General features: G+C 37.7%; 1 protein-coding gene across 1 annotated transcript in view; it reads left to right on the top strand.

The window, feature by feature from the left end:
• Window positions 1–16485, top strand: part of Ino80 (INO80 complex ATPase subunit) — an 86166-nt gene that overhangs the window by 16673 nt on the left and 53008 nt on the right. Inside the window, exons 2-12 of the mRNA XM_034495774.2 lie at window positions 1085–1270; window positions 1887–2056; window positions 2178–2245; window positions 4230–4391; window positions 7068–7188; window positions 8346–8560; window positions 10305–10358; window positions 11706–11909; window positions 12932–13127; window positions 14090–14157; window positions 15872–16081. Coding sequence (XP_034351665.1) covers window positions 1128–1270; window positions 1887–2056; window positions 2178–2245; window positions 4230–4391; window positions 7068–7188; window positions 8346–8560; window positions 10305–10358; window positions 11706–11909; window positions 12932–13127; window positions 14090–14157; window positions 15872–16081 — 1611 coding nt within the window. The 5' untranslated portion in view covers window positions 1085–1127. The remainder of the gene's footprint in view (window positions 1–1084; window positions 1271–1886; window positions 2057–2177; window positions 2246–4229; window positions 4392–7067; window positions 7189–8345; window positions 8561–10304; window positions 10359–11705; window positions 11910–12931; window positions 13128–14089; window positions 14158–15871; window positions 16082–16485) is intronic.

Raw genomic sequence — 16485 nt, 5'->3', positions numbered from 1 at the left:
TAAAGTGACCAAATCATTTAGAGTTCAAACCACTATGTGAAGGGAGAATGTCCTTGTGGAGACTGGTCAGCTTAATGATGGCACTTCCTGGTTTTGCTATTTGTAGCAGAGACTGGTGGTAAAGAATTGGGACTTTTAAGTTTCTGATATTCTACTTAGGGCCTCTCACAGGCTAAGAATGCTCTAACTCTGAACTAGTAATAGACCAATAATATAAACATCCTCACACTAGTAGACTCTTTTTTTCTATAGACTTTTTAAAGTGTGTGTTTGTGTGCAAGAGCACATAAGTAGACTAAACACGGTCATCAGGCTATTATGAGGAGCTGACATACAGTCAGTATAACCGGGACTGTATAGAGCCTCTGAGCAGGCCAGTCAGTGGTGTGTTGCTTTGTCAATGTAGTAATAGTTTTTCCATCCTTAGAAATGGCAGTGTGAGTCAATATAAACGGAGTACTCTTTACCTAAAGATTGGAATGTGTCTAATAGGATTTTAAAAGAAGGTATTCCTCTTGGGAGTCTTTCTACTCCAGGAAAATTTATACTTTTCTTTAATCTATGATCCCTCTGCTTTAAAAAAAAAAAACAAAAAAAAAAAAACAAAAAAAAAAAACCAAAGACCAAAATTTTAATTCCAGTTCTTAGGAGAGATTTTGTAGAATATTCTGATTATATATTGTTGTGGTAAGTAGGATACTTTAAACATGAATGAATATAAATATAAAATGAAGGTGATGTTGGAAAGAAGTACTGTCCTGCACAGTGCACACAGTCAGCACTTCACTTTGATAATTGTAATTCATTCTTGTAATTAATGGAGGAAACAAGAAGTGAGTATAAAATCTCAGGGTTGTTTGTGAAAGTGCTTCATAAATTGTGTTGCAGTTGATGGCAGTGTTTCTATACTTTGCCCTTACATTAGAAGGCAGTGTCTAATGAACTTTTTGTAGTCTGTTGTTGTCTCAGTGTCTTGTGTTTGAGAGAGCCTGATTCTTGTTTATACTGAAGGCAACTATGTAGGAGAAGGGAAAGAGAGGAATAATCTTTGATTTTTTTTTTTTAACTTATCTCCATTCTTCAGCTGTGCTGTTGGAGGTCCTCGTGCATGAAGACAGATTTGTTCTATGGCCTCGGAGTTGGGTGCCGGGGACGATGGCAGCTGCACTGAGCTGGCAAAGCCCCTATATCTTCAGTACCTGGAGAGGGCCTTGCGATTGGATCATTTTCTACGACAAACATCAGCCATCTTCAACAGGAATATTTCTAGGTGTGTTATTTTTATCTCTGACAATGTTTTATTACATTTCCAATTTCTGTCTTTAGGATTTAAGGTTAAACTTTATATGGCTTTTACTTTTAGTATTTTCTTTCTTTTTTTTTTCAAATAAAACAATCAACTTTTTCAAAGACTATTTGTTCTTTAAGTTTTCATTTATAGTAACCTTAATCAGCCACTTAATCCTTTTTCTTTCTCTTTCCTTTTCTTTCTCTCTCCTTCCCTCCTTTCTTCCCTCCCTTTCTCTCTTCCTCTCTCTCTTTTCCTTTCTTTTCTTTTCTTTTTTTTTTTTTGAGACATAGTCTCATTATGTAGCCCAGACTTGCCTAGAACTCACATATCTCCTGCCTCTACCCCTGGAGCACTGGCTTTAAAGGTTTATCTTGCCTGACCACTTAGATTATGTACACACATAAATGTATATATATATTTATATTTGAGGACAGTCTCATGTAGCCCATACTGACCTCAACTGACCCTGAAATCTGGATCCTCCTGTCTCCACTAGGTGCTATGTTTATAGGCATGTACCATTACACTAGGCTCAAAATGTGTTTTTTGTTGGATAACCCCTTTAATTATGAACTTAAAATTCTTCCATTTATAGTGATGACAGTGAAGATGGACTGGATGACAATAATCCCTTATTGCCCGAGTCTGGGGATCCCTTAATACAAGTAAAAGAAGAGCCTCCAAATTCATTGCTTGGTGAAACCTCCGGAGCAAGCAGTTCTGGGTTGTTGAACCCATATTCACTGAACGGAGTTCTGCAGTCAGGTCAGTGTGGAGTGGGAGCCCTCTGCAGCTGCAGTTCTCTTGGGGGCAGTCAGCGTTTCATTTTTTTTTTTTTTTTGTTTTTTGGTTTTTTTTTTTTTACTCTTTATGTTTCTTTATCCAGAATCAAAATCTGACAAGGGGAATTTATATAACTTCTCTAAGTTGAAGAAAAGCAGAAAGTGGCTAAAGGTAAGAGATAAGACAGAACATTTCCAGTCCACATAACCTACTAAGATTATAATTAGAAGAAAAGTTATCGGACCATTCTGGAATATTGAAAGTTTTCTAGAGATAGTTATTTTATACTGGAGTTTGTTTTGTGAAGAAAATTCAACAAAGTAATTTTTTATAGGTGTTTCATTAAATACGACACACTGAGAAAAGAGGAGAAATTGATCAGATAAGATCCTCCCTTCATTATCTTGTATTTAGGAATGTTAATTTAGTTTTCATGAATTTTTGAGTACTTCATTCAATAAATTCTCAGAATGCATCCATGTGCCATGTACTATTATTGTAGGAGACAAGGCTGCTCTATCATTTATACTCTAAAAGAGGGAGGTGTAATGAGTAAGACTGTAAACAAGTAAATACAACTTCAAGGTAGCATTTCTACAGATCATTTCTGAATGGTCAGAGTGAACCATGTGAGTGTTAAAGGTAAGAGCATAGGAAACATATACAAGAATCATTAAAAAAGAAGCAACTTGGTATGTTTGGGGAGGAGAGGTCAGTCCGGCTGGTGCACAGTGAATGGGTGGTAGAGGTAAGCTTAGAACCTGACAATGTGTAGGCCTGCATTCTCTTGTGTATTCTAGGGATGCACTTACTCAGGTCATAGTCATATGCAGGTAGACTGGTGTAGTATTTATATTTACACTGTTACTGTGAATGGCCAAACTAAATAGTGATTTTTTTTTCTATTAAAAAGTTTTTTTTTTACTTAGCATGTGCAAACATTTAATTTAAAAAAAAAAAAACTAATAATTTACAACTTTAAGTTTTGCTGTAATATAAACCTTTACTGTTATTACCATGTCCTTTAAAACTCATGGGTTTAAAGTCTAACTTGTTTTCTTTCCAAAAGATTTTAGGAAGTTAGAACTACAGAAACCTTTATACTTAGTTGTTAAATTTTAAAACATTGAGATATGGCTCTGGAGAGGTGATTCAGAACACTAGTTACTTTTGCTGAGGACCTGGGTTCTCTTCTCAGCACATACGTAGTGTCTCGCAGCCATCCATAACTAAAGTTCCAGGGAGTCTGATACCTTCTGACCTCTGCAGACACAGAACATGCACAGAGTTCATATAATCGCATGCAGGCAAACCAAATACATGCAAAATAAGTAAATCTAAAAATAAAAATTGATATGTAGTTAGGTGACACACCTGACTCTCAGCAGTCAGAAGGCAGAGGCAGGTCTCTATGAGTTCAAGGACAGCCAGGGCTACACAGACGAAACCCTGTTTCAGAGGGTTAAAATTTAGGATATACTAAGTCACTGACCATAAAATGTAAACTTTAAACTTGTGTGACTTAGTAGTTTTTAATATGTTCACAAACTTCTGGGAGTTACTGTTGTCTAATTTCAGACCATTTCATCATTTCATACAGAAGCCCTGTGCTCATTAGCAGACACTCCCATCCTCAGAGTCCTTCAGTCTCTGCTGCCTATTAATCTATTTTCTCTCTATTAATTTGCCCATTCTAGACATTTCATATAAATTAAATCATAGTCTGTGGGCTTTTGTGGCTGGCTTTCTCACTTGGTATAATGCTTTGAGGTTTATTATGTTGTGGTATATATTAGTACTTCACTTCTCCTTAGGGCCTAGTCATCTGAATGTACTGCATTTTATTTATCCATTCATGAACTACTGGATATTTGAGTTTTTTTTCTCCCTCTTTAGCCATCAACACCTTGCTTTGTCCTTGTTCCTTTATATGCTATATTCTTTTTCCTTATTGATATACTCTATTTTTTTTTTGTTTACCTTTATATATTTAACATTTAGGGTTTTTAGTTAAATTAAAGATTAGTGTAAGAATCAGAAATGACTATACTCTGGCTGTTTTGGCCATTGTTTTACCATCTGGGAAAAATTAGTTGGATTGTAAAAGAAATTGCTTCACAGCAAAAGTTATATTCCATTTTCACCCCTTTTCTAGAGCATTCTTTTAAGTGATGAGTCCAGTGAGGCAGATTCTCAGAGTGAAGACAATGATGATGAAGAAGAAGAACTCAGTCTCAGCAGAGAAGAACTTCACAACATGCTTCGATTACACAAATATAAGAAACTTCACCAAAATAAATATAGTAAAGATAAGGAGGTGAGAGTTTCAAGAGAACGCTCACAACCACACTATTTTAACTTATATGAAATAACTGTTAAGAGCTTTATTGTGATAGGATTCACATAACATAAATCCAGCTTTTGGAAGTAGATAATTGAATGTTTTCTGAGTATATTTGTAGTGTGTGTTTTCGTCATCAGTGTCTCAGTTCTAGAACACTTTCCTCACTTCAGAAAGAAACCTTTATGCCTTGGCTTCTGCCTCTCATTGTTTTCTTTGTGCCAGGCACCCACCAGTCTACCTTCTTTTTTGCTACTTATTTTTATTTTATGTATTTATTTGAGACTTGGTCTTGTATAGTAAGGTGACCTTGAACTCCTTGTTCTCCCATCTCCACCTTCCAAGTGCTGGCATGTGCCACCACATGCAGCTCTGGTTGTTGTTTGTTTTTGGATGGTGTTAGAATTGAATCCAGGGCCTCATGCATGTGTGTTTCTTGTAAATGTGTTCATTCCGGACATTTCATACAAATGGAATCAGATAACATGGTACTTTTTAATCCAGCTTCTCTCACATGGTGTAACCTCTACAAGGTTTGTTTATATTGTACTATGTATTACTAGTATGTCATTCATTTTTTTATTGCCAAATAGTTTTTATTTATAAAACATTTTTGTTTGCTTTTCAGTTAATGAGCTGATTTCTCCCTCTTTGGGTGCTTTTGTATGCTACTATTAATATTAGTATAGGTTTCTGTATGTTTTCATTTCTCCTGGATGTATACTTAGCAGGGAAGTTGCTGGGTCATGTGATAACAATGCTTAACTTTGTGAGGCTGCCAGTATATCTTTACCAATACAATTACTTGTTAAAGTTTTCAGTTTGGGAAAACCTTTTCTTCATAGACCAGTATTCCAGTTCTGACAGGTTTAATGGTAACCATTTGACCACTTGTTACCAAAACATTCTTCTTTTGCCAGAAATAGCTTTTTATACATAATGAGCTAACAATTTTCCAACAGTATTAAGGTTGAGAGTTAGTTCAGAGAACCTTGAGTACTACACATACATGTACAAATCAGTGGAATATCTTAACAATTTTGATTCTCACAATGTTCTTGAAACCTGATGCCAAGGCACATGGTATTCTGTATATCTACTCATTTCTTTTCTTTTTTTCTTTTTTTCTTTTTTTGAGACAGGTCTTACTCTGTAGTCCAAGTGGGCCTTGAATTCATGGCAGTCAATCTGCCTCAGCTTTATGTGTTGGGATTACAGGCATGATCTGCTTTGCTTTTTTTTTTTTTTTTTTTTAAATTAAAATAAAACATATATGCATGGGACTTTTAAGTGTACAGCTTGATGCCTGTTCGCTTACTTTTGATGCTTACCAGAGGGCTTTCTATCAGTCTTCCATGTTACTCCATGTATAATCTCAAAATACTCCAACAGACTTTAATTTACGTAGGAAATAAAATCACTGTGTATTTGAGAGTCAGCTGAAATGAAATGTTTTAACAGGTTTACTACTAGTTGAATGGAAAAAAATGAGATTTTTTTATGCTAATTAAAAAAAAAAAAAGATGCTATCCTTAATAATCAACTGTTGCTGAGAGGATGGCTGACTTGACAGGTGAAGATACTGAGGTGACTGTTGGGGACTGTTTGACATCCCAAGACATGGCGGCATGTGCCAGGGATAGTGAGGGCGGTCTGCATGTGGGAGGCTAGTAAGTCTACATAGTGAGTTCAGGCCAGCCAAGGCTACATAATGAGACTTTGTCACCATAAACTAAAACAGTTCAAAACAAAACAAAAACGCTTGAAGCAAATAAAAGAGTCAAAGCCAGAGGACCTAACATCAGGAACCTAATAAATCTGAAGACCTAGTAGTAGTGGAAATACGGCGGCTTATTTCTTAATGATAAATTCCTGTTTTGTTTGGTTTTACATTACTGATTTCGTTTGTGTTTGGGCATGTGTCTGCCAGAGCACAGGCATGGATGAGGTGGATGCCAGAGGAAGCATTTAAGCCATCTTTCACCCTATGCGTTCCAGGGATTGAGTTTAGCTTTCAGGGTTGGTGGCAAATACCTTTACCTGCTGGGATCTTTCCAGTCTTTGATGAATTTCTAAAGAGAAACAACTCTTTACCTCCTCTTGTTGTTGTTACTGTGTTTTTGCTTTGTTTTCTGTTTTATATAAGAAAAGATCTTATTTACTTCAGGCTGGCCTAGAATTCCTAGCCTCTACTTCCCAAATGTCGAAATGACCAGCTTACAGGGAAATCCTTTTGTAAGTAATGAATTTCATCGCAGATGTGCACCCACTGGGTGTAGTGGTACATACTTGCATTTCTAGTACTTGGAGTATGGATGCAGAAGTATCAGGAGTTCAAGTCAGCCTGGGCTACACGAACTTCAGTTGAAGAAGGTAGAAAAGAAAAAAAGATAGGATAGAAATTCAGATTCCCGAAGGATTTCCTTCCAAAGTTCTTTCCAGCAGTCTGTCTTGTGTATAGCAGTTGAGCCTGTTTTGCTTCTGAGTTAAAGAAATTCTCTTTGATGTACTAATTTCTTACTAATTAGTCTCTGTGGGAAACTATTAGGAGCTATGATTTTTCTCTGGCTTAGCTTTTTTTTTTAATTAAGATGACTTCAAGGCTGTGTTGTGGAACACAGGCAGACCCATCACAGTGTTTGCCTGCTTCAGTTGCAGCAGTACCAGTACTACAGTGCAGGCCTGCTCTCTACATACGACCCTTTCTATGAGCAACAGCGTCACTTGCTGGGACCCAAAAAGAAGAAATTTAAGGAAGACAAGAAGCTTAAAGGTAAGTATATTTATTCTTTCTTCATCTCAGAATTGTGTGTGGTACATTTTGACTTTTAGTAGAAAATTACTTTTATCTGTAAAACTATAGTCTCTTTTTTTTTCTAATTACTGACATTATTGACCTTATTTTACATTTGTTGTGTGGTCTTTTATAGACATAGAAAGACTTATGAACTATAGATTGCAAGCACATCGACTATAATCCTAGCACTTGGTAGGTAGAAGCAGGAGTTTGCTGAGCAGAGTTCACGTTGGGCTGCCTAAGACCTTGTCTTACAGCCTCCTCCTTCCCTTCCAACCCAAGAAACAAAACTACAGCTATAGGTTGCTACACAAATGTTTAGGCAAAAATAGTTTCCTTTCATTTATCTTGTACACTCTGCCATTGTTGAGTATTCTGAGATGAGAAGCAGTTGGTTTTCCCTGGGGAAGTGTGAAGACTGACAGGAGAGCAGAATGAGTTAGAGCTGTGATGTCAGAGGTTAAGAGAATCACTCCTGATGGATGAGCCTCTGTAGTTTCTGCATGTTTGCCAGGAAATGTCTTCTTTTCCTTCTGACCTCTGAGCAGTTATTAAAGCAGGAAGGACATGGGACCAGAGAATTTTAAGGTATCTGTGCAAGGCAGATTTTGTTTCCCTGAAGATAGGAATTCTGTTCAAAAAGTATCTTTTCTAGCCTTCTTCCCTTCTTTCTCCACACCCTCCTTTTCTTATCTTCCACTCTGTTTCTCAGTGTAAATTATTTGTGCCATTTGATTTTTCCTCAAAAATTTTATTGGCCTATCAATTGATGCAATTTTTCTTGTTATTTTCTTTGGTTGCCTTGCATTTCCACCAAGTGGAAGTAGGTTTCCATCCTGTGACTGTCACTTGAGGCCACCAGTGATTCAGCTTTATAAACAATTCCACAGTGCTGAGTTCAAGTCATTTGGTTTTTGAGTTTTAGTCTTAGTTTTTCATGTCAACAAAGGGAATGTCAATGTCCAGTGTTCTTTTTAAGTTAGTGAGATTCTCTTGGGAAATTTATTGGCCTGATAGAAGGCAGAAACACTGCCTGCCTCTAGTAGAATGAACAGAGCTCCTGGTTGTTTTCTCAAATGATGAGGCTACTCGCTGGTTCTGTCCAGCCTTCTAAGAATCTCTTTCCTTTGTAGCTAAGTTGAAAAAAGTGAAGAAAAAAAGACGACGCGATGAAGAGTTTTCCTCTGAGGAGTCTCCACGTCACCACCATCACCAGACCAAAGTCTTTGCTAAGTTTTCTCATGATGCACCTCCGCCTGGCACCAAGAAGAAACACTTATCCATTGAGCAGCTTAATGCTCGCCGCAGGAAAGTGTGGCTGAGCATCGTGAAAAAGGAACTACCAAAGGTGAGTGAATGGGTGGGTGAGTGAGTGAGTGAAGGGGAGAGATAAGAAGAAGGTAGCAGGAATGGGACAGCATCAACTTATAGACATTCAGTGATGTTTGTGATGTTTCTTAGAACCCCCAGAAGTAAGCAAAGTAAATAAAACTGACCAGCATGTGGGTGAATGGGGATGTTAGAGATGAGAAGAGGAGGGCCAAATGTAATAGAAACAAGTCAAACATGTATTTACCTGTGTAACACAGTCAGTTTTTACGGGTAGAGGCTAAATGTGTGTCTCCATGATTTTTATACTCAAAGAATATGTAATAAAAGAAAGCAATATATTATGTAAAACTAAAGACCAAATGAACTCTACAGGACCATAGAGTGGGTAGAGCTTATCACCAGCAAGCCTACCATACTCAGTTTGATCTGTGTATGATCTGTTCTTAGTCAGAACATTAAGGGAAAAAAATATGCCTTAGTGTCTGAGGAAGCTTCAGATGATGCCATTAGATGATAAATGATTTTTCAGTAAGAATAATTGAGATTAGTGTCAAAGAGAAAAATGTAACATATGAATTAGTAAGAAGAAGTTACTGAGAAAAGGCTGAAAAAAAAAAATCCCCTGAGGTGGGATCACTTTAGAATTGCTTTTAAGACATCTTCAGTATCCTGAAACTTCCAACCCCTTATTTAGCACGGCAGAGAGATTCAGTAGGCAGAGCACTGCCTCTTTTATCTCATCCTGAGCTAAATGGACATGTCGTTGAGGCATGGTTTCACTATACAGTCTTGCTGGCCTGGAACTTTTGAAGTCAGAGATCCATTTGCATCTGCCTCCTGAGTGATGAGATGAAAAGTAGTTGCCACCACACTCAGTGCTAGTCAGGGTTCTTTATTGAAGGGTTGTTACTTTTAAGTGGAAGAGGAAGATTCAGAGCCTGAGTTAGGGGCTGCTAAGTCACCTTATGTTAGGTTTGCCTTATAATTTGTTACTGAAGATGAGGCTTTGGTGATGGTCAAAGTCTCAGTAATTGTGGCAGTAGTTTGCTCGTGTTGGAGGTAGAGCTAGTACACTAAACTGGAAAGTGACTTTATGTTTCTTATAATGATCCTTATATCTGGTGTCCTGCTGCCTCAGCTTTGTACATTGACCCAGGAAAGCAACATGCTTGAATCAGGTTATAGTATGCTAGTCCATACTATACATTCTCTCTAGAAGTATACAGATTATTTAAAGGGCTGGAAACATGGTTCAGTTTGTAGACTGTTTCCTGAAATAGTATAAGAACCTGAGATCTAGTCCCCAGCACCCACATAAAAAGCCAAGCATTGTGGTATGTGCCTATAATCCTGGTTCATGGGATGCTAAGACAGGAAGATCTCTGTAGCTTGCTGAATCTGAGTTCCAGGTTTATTGAGACATTGCCTCAAAAAATAAGTAGCAAAGTGATAGAACAAAGTACCCAACGTCTGATGCTAGCCTCTACACACATGTGCAGATATGTGCTCATACACTCAAACACGTATACATGCATATACCATACATACACACATAAAACTAAAATAAGATTAAAGGTAGCTTCAACAGTAGCTTCTTGTTCCTGGTATTTTAGTAGTTTTATGGTATGCCAGATAGTACTCTGAATGACTTTTAAAAGTATTTGTATTATATGTACTTGACATTTTTCATTCCTTCAGGAATTAAGGCTACACAGTTTTACTTAGAAATAAATCTTAAATATTACTTTCAATTGTTTTAGGCCAACAAGCAGAAGTCTTCAGCTCGAAACTTATTTCTTACCAATAGCCGAAAGGTAACATTTTTTTTTTTTCTATATTGTCTATTATGTGTTCTCCTCTGGGCTTATTCTCACTATTCGTATGCTGTGATCTATTGGTCATAAATTGGATAGTATGTAAAGAACCATCTAGGTAGTCTCATTCTGTTTAATGAATAAAATTGTTCTTCCTCATATTTCTCATATTTTGAACTTTCTCTGTCAAATTAATCTCTAGTTCTTTAAGATCAGTACTCAGTTTTTGATGATGGGGGTCACAGGGATGGCTTGGTGGGTAAAAGCACTTTCTGGCAAGCTTGACAGCCTGAGGTCAGTCCCTGGAACTGCTGATGGAAGGAAAGAGCTGACTCCCCACAGTTGCCCTTGAATATTCATTCATGCATGTACTATGGTGCATGCGCACCTGTACACACAACTGCCCCCCGCCCCCAATAGTAACCTAAAAAGAGAAATGTGGATGTGAAAAGTCATCTGAGAGCAGCAATAATAGCTTGTTGTAAGGACTGGATGAGGTAATGTTTTTAGTCTGATTTGTTCAGATTAGGCTCTCAGCATCTCTGTTTCCTTACCTGTAAAATGGAGATTGTGATGACACTGCTCTCATAGAGTTTTTGTGAATAAAGGATACATTAAAATATGCCTCACATGTAAAAAAAAAAAACAGTGATGTCTATAACTATATTTATTATTAATGTGGTAATAGTGCTTTGTAACTTCACAGTAAATTACAGGTCCTTGCCATTGTTACATGAGTTTTTCTGAGGAAATGTGAAGGAATAGGTCATTCCAGTTAGGGTGCCGAGGACCGGTGAACCATTCAGTTTAGTTGGAGTTACTTACAGATACATGGGCAATTTACAGACAGAACACCACCAAAGAAAAGCCACAACCTCCTCTCCCCCACCCGAATCGTTAACTATATATCCTTCAGACCAATGGGCTCTCCTGCACACTGCCTAGGTAGCCACATCAGTAGCTGCCTCTTCCCTCATTCACGTGCTTGCTGCCTTGTAATTTCTTCCTACCTTTCACAAAGGAATAAGTCACAAGGGTCCAGTCTTGTGAGGGTCTCAAGCTAATAAATATAGTAAAGGGAAATTTCATGCGTACAGAGTTCCACCATAGTAAGTATACTTTGTTTTATCTAAAGTGATAGATGTGGATAGGTATCGTAATTAGAATATTTAATCTCAGGGGTCTGAGTCTTATTCAGGGGTATTAATCAAAGCAGGAGAGAAAGATATAATCACTTTCTTAGCAGGATTGTAGGTACTAAGAAGATTGAGGGACACTGGTTTAAAGTCCAGGCAGAACTGTTTTTGGAATTGGATCGTTCTGTTACAATAATAATGCTGTTTGCAGCTTGCCCATCAATGCATGAAAGAAGTGCGTCGAGCTGCTTTGCAAGCACAGAAGAACTGTAAGGAGACTCTGCCTCGTGCGCGGCGCCTAACCAAGGAGATGCTTCTGTACTGGAAGAAGTATGAGAAGGTGGAGAAGGAGCACCGCAGGCGAGCAGAGAAGGAAGCTTTGGAGCAGCGGAAGTTGGATGAGGAAATGCGGGAGGTGGGGCAAAAGCAAACATATTTTTGTTTTGTTTTTGTTTTGTATTGTTTTGAGAGTGTTTGTTTGTTTGTTTGTTTTTTGGTCTGGTTGGTTTTGCTTTTCAAGACAGGGTTTCTATGTGTAGTTTGGTTGTCCTGGAACTCACTCTGTAGACCAGGAAAGCCTCGAACTCAAGAGATCTGCCTGCATTTGCCTCCTGAGTACTGAGACTAAAGGCATGTGCCACCACTGCCAGGCAAAGGCAATACAAATTCTAAAACCTGTATTTAGCACTAAGGATTTAGTTTGTTGCTTTTAACCTTTGAGATAGTAGCTCTGGCTTTTCTGGAACTGGTGATATAAACCAGGTTGTCCTCAAACTCACAGGTACACTTGGGTCTGAGTTTCTAACCCTTTTCTGTATTCTTTTTTTGTTTTAATTTTTTTTATGTGGGCGTTTTTTTTTGCCTGTATGTAGATGTGCACCACACACATGTATGCAGAAGCCAGAAAAGGACATTGGATTCCCTGAAACTGGAGTTTCAGGCTATGTTACATAGGGACGGCACACAATTTAGTTTTCTGAGACCTATCCACTTTTTCATCTACCATTTTTAAACTTTCACCATTACTATTGATGAATGTGATGTCTCTCAACTGATCTAGGCTTTGTATGTCTAGTAATAGAGAATAAGTAATTGTTTTGACATTGGTAAAGCAGTTGGAAAGAAAGGTAAGTCCAGAAAAGAGAGTCAGGATTAGATGATGTGGTTTTCTCTTTTTCAGAGTGGAGTTTTGTAGCCTCTTCTGGACATTTACTTTCTTTTTCTTGTCTCTTCACTTCCTTTCTTCTCCTTATTTTTTATTCCTTTTGTGTTTATTTTGTGTGTTTATGTGTTGTTCATTAGCAAGAGTTGCCTTTTTTAAAGTAGAAAGGTTTTGAAGGGATTATATGGAGGCTTTTATAAGGTTTGCTAAATTCTGTTGACTACATATAATTTATGACTTTGATGTTCTTTCCTTCAATTTTTCCCTTACTTTAGGCCAAGAGGCAACAGCGAAAACTCAACTTCTTAATCACTCAAACAGAATTGTATGCTCATTTCATGAGTCGAAAACGTGATATGGGTCATGATGGAATCCAGGAAGAAATCTTAAGGAAACTAGAAGATAGTTCTACCCAGAGACAAATTGACATTGGAGGAGGAGTGGTGGTTAACATCACCCAAGAAGACTATGGTAAGTCCTGAGTCAGGAAGTAGAGGAAGCAGGTAGCCTTCATTTTTCATATCAAGGTTGTGTATGTTAAAATTCTTAGAGGTTTTGTCCTAATTCATAGATAATATACTCAGAAAAGGGAGATTTATTACATTACACTGGAGCAGGAAATATATGTGTGTCTGCAAAGGAAGCCTGTAAAGTAACTTAAGGAAGAACTTTCAGTAGGGAGATAGAGTGTTTGCCTAGCTGCATGAACCCCTGGGCTTGATACCTAGCATCATATAAACCAGGGGTAGTGATCTCATACCTCAGAGGGTTAGGCAGGAGATCAGAAGTTAGAGGTCATCTTCAGTTGCATGGTAAGTGTATTTTCACAGTGTAGTAATTAAGATCGTGTTGACCTAGAAATGCAGGAGAAATGGAAATATTTCAGAGTATCTTGAGTGTTAACACATGTATAGATTTCATTTGCTTTCTCCCCACGTAAATATAATTTTGAATCTGCATGTTGGTCTTGCGTATCCTGGCAATTGAGATCAATTTATAAAGAAACCCTAGGCCTGAGAGATTGTAGATCTTAATTACCGGATGGGTTTTGTGTGCTGGCTCTCACTCTTAGAGACAAGAGACATCCACAACTGCTTTATACTTCTAGGTTCTTTTGTTTGTTTATTTTTGTTGAAAGTTTTCTTGAGATAGGGTCTCACTGCGTAGCTCTGGCTGTCCAGGACCTCATTGTGTAGAACAGAGTGGCCTGGAACCCACAGAAACCTGCTTGCCTCTTCCTCACAAGTGCTGGGATTGAAGTTGTATATCACCACACCACACCTTACTTGTCTCTAGGTTCTTGCCCACTCCTTGTCTTTTGTTAGCCTTAGGATAAATACAATGGGAAACTGGGGATCCACTTATGTGTGGGATAAATATTTGAAGACGGTAATAGTACTAAGTGTGATAATCTACATGTTTTCTCTTTTCAGATAGTAACCATTTTAAAGCCCAGGCCCTGAAGAATGCTGAAAATGCTTACCATATTCACCAAGCTCGAGTAAGTCTTTAAGTGAAAAGGCAGGCTGGGCATGGTGGCCACACCTTTGATCCCAGCACTCAGGAAAGCAGAGTCAGGTGGATCTATATGAGTTTGAGGCTAGCTTGGTGTATAAGATCAGTTCTACACCAGCTAAGGCTACATAGTGAGACCAGTCTCAAAAAAAAAAAAAAAAAAAAAAAAAAAGGAAAGAAAAGGTATAGTGTCATTGTCCCGGGAAATGTGCTAGTTTCTTACTTGTATGTTCTTTCTTTATACTTATTTTATTCTGTGTTCATTGTTTTCAGTTAAATGTACTGGTTTGTGTGTGTGTGTGTGTGTGTGTGTGTGTGTGTGTGTGTAGGGTGAATACTCTCTCTTTGTGGAAGTATATGTGTATATGTGTGTATGACACCCTGTCCATATGTATGGTGAGGTCCTTTTCTGTGTGTGTGTACAAGTGGGTGAGTGTGTGTGAGACTCAGACTATATGTAGGGTGAAGGCTTTCCTTACTTCAGTTACATATGGTTATTGCCACCATGTGGGTGCTGGGAATTGAACTAGGTCCTCTGGGAGAACAGTCAGTGCTTTTATCTACTGAGCCATCCCTTAGAATAGTGCTAATAGCTTGGGATAGCAGAATAACAAGTGTTCACATGTATAGAATTTTTATTATTAGTAATGTTGAAAGGTTTATAGTTGAGCTACAACTATTTTTTGTTGTTTTGTATTCTCTTGACTAATCATGGGTTGTTTAATGAAAGAGTCCTATTCCTTAAGGAAACTAAGTAACTGCTTTCTTTCTCTCAAGCACTAGTTTGTCCTCTCTTATGTCTGAGCTAGTCGTTTTCTAAAAATGATCTATTTTTATTCTGTGTGTATGAGTGTTTTGCTTGCAAGTGTATATTTGCACTATGTGTGTCCTTGGTGTCTGTAGAAGCCAGAAGAGAGTGCCAGGTCTCCTGGAACTAGAGTAAGGTTGTTTGTGAGCTATCATGTATGTGCTGGGAACTGAACCCAGGTCCTCTGCACACAGCCAGCGCTCTTCTGACTCGTTTCCTAGCCCTCAAGGAGCTAATGATTTTTAATAAAATCAGTAAGGAACTGCAGTTGGGTTGGAATGAGTGAAGACAATGCAGTTCAGTGTGTGCAGAGGAGCCCTTCTGCTACATTGTCAGGATTAGGACTAGACACTGCCAGGTGTGATGGTGTGCCAGCACTTGGGAGGCAGAGTAGTGTAGAGGATTTCTTTAAGTTTCAGGCCAGCCTGGTCATCTGTGTATTGAGTTTCAGGATAGCCAGGGCTATGTAGAAAGACCCTGTCTCAAATAACAAACAGAATAGACACAAGTTTCACTTTCACACAATTCCTTCAATTCAGTTTTGTATACAAGCCTGTTTTGTTTTTTAATATTTACTAGTTATGTTTACTTTACAGAACATTGACTTTGATAATGACAGTTTTTAATCCATGTCATGTTTAGATCATGTACTCTAATTGTGGTTAGCATAGTCTTTTATGGACACAAACTCTTGTATCAAAAATTTTTAATTGGTGAGTAATATAGCTTTTAGTATGTTAATAAAAACATTTTAATATAATTGTTACATTAACTCAATAAGATATTAGAAACTTCTATTTTTTAGCACAGTGTAAAATATGTTAATGAATTTTATGTTCTTTTTTTTTTTTTTAATTCTTACATATTTTTCTTGATATTTTTTATTTTCCAGACAAGGTCATTTGATGAAGATGCAAAAGAAAGTCGGGCAGCTGCCCTTAGGGCAGCAGACAAGTCTGGCTCCGGGTTTGGGGAGAGTTATAGCTTAGCGAATCCATCTATCCGGGCTGGTGAGGATATTCCACAACCCACTATTTTCAATGGCAAGTTGAAAGGTTACCAGCTGAAAGGCATGAACTGGTTAGCAAATCTATATGAACAGGTAAATGTTAGAACTATGTTAAGCCTGTTCTTTTTACTATAATGTCTGTTTTTCTTTTGATGAATGTAATTGTGAAGTGAGTTCACTTTTAGCTTTTATTTTTTTTTTTTAGATTTACTTGTTTTTATTTTGTCTATATAAATGTTTGCCTGTATTGTATATAACAACACCACAGGCATGCAGTCTGCATAGAGGTCAAAAGAGGGCATTAGATCCCTAGAACCAGAGTTAGAGCTGGGTGTGAGCCATATGGGCCATAGAAACTGAACTTGAATCCGCTGCAAAAGCAGCGAGTGCTCTTAACCATTGAACCATTCTCCATTTCTAAAACTTCAATTTCATGCTAGAGTCAGAAAGGTATATCTATCTATATTTCTAACTTGGAGATTCTGTGTGTATCCAGT

Source organism: Arvicanthis niloticus, chromosome 2 (genome assembly GCF_011762505.2).
Source record: "Arvicanthis niloticus isolate mArvNil1 chromosome 2, mArvNil1.pat.X, whole genome shotgun sequence".
NCBI classification, from domain to species: Eukaryota; Metazoa; Chordata; class Mammalia; order Rodentia; family Muridae; genus Arvicanthis; species Arvicanthis niloticus.
Note: the sequence above shows the minus strand (reverse complement) of the source record. Positions and strands in the feature narration are given on the sequence as shown.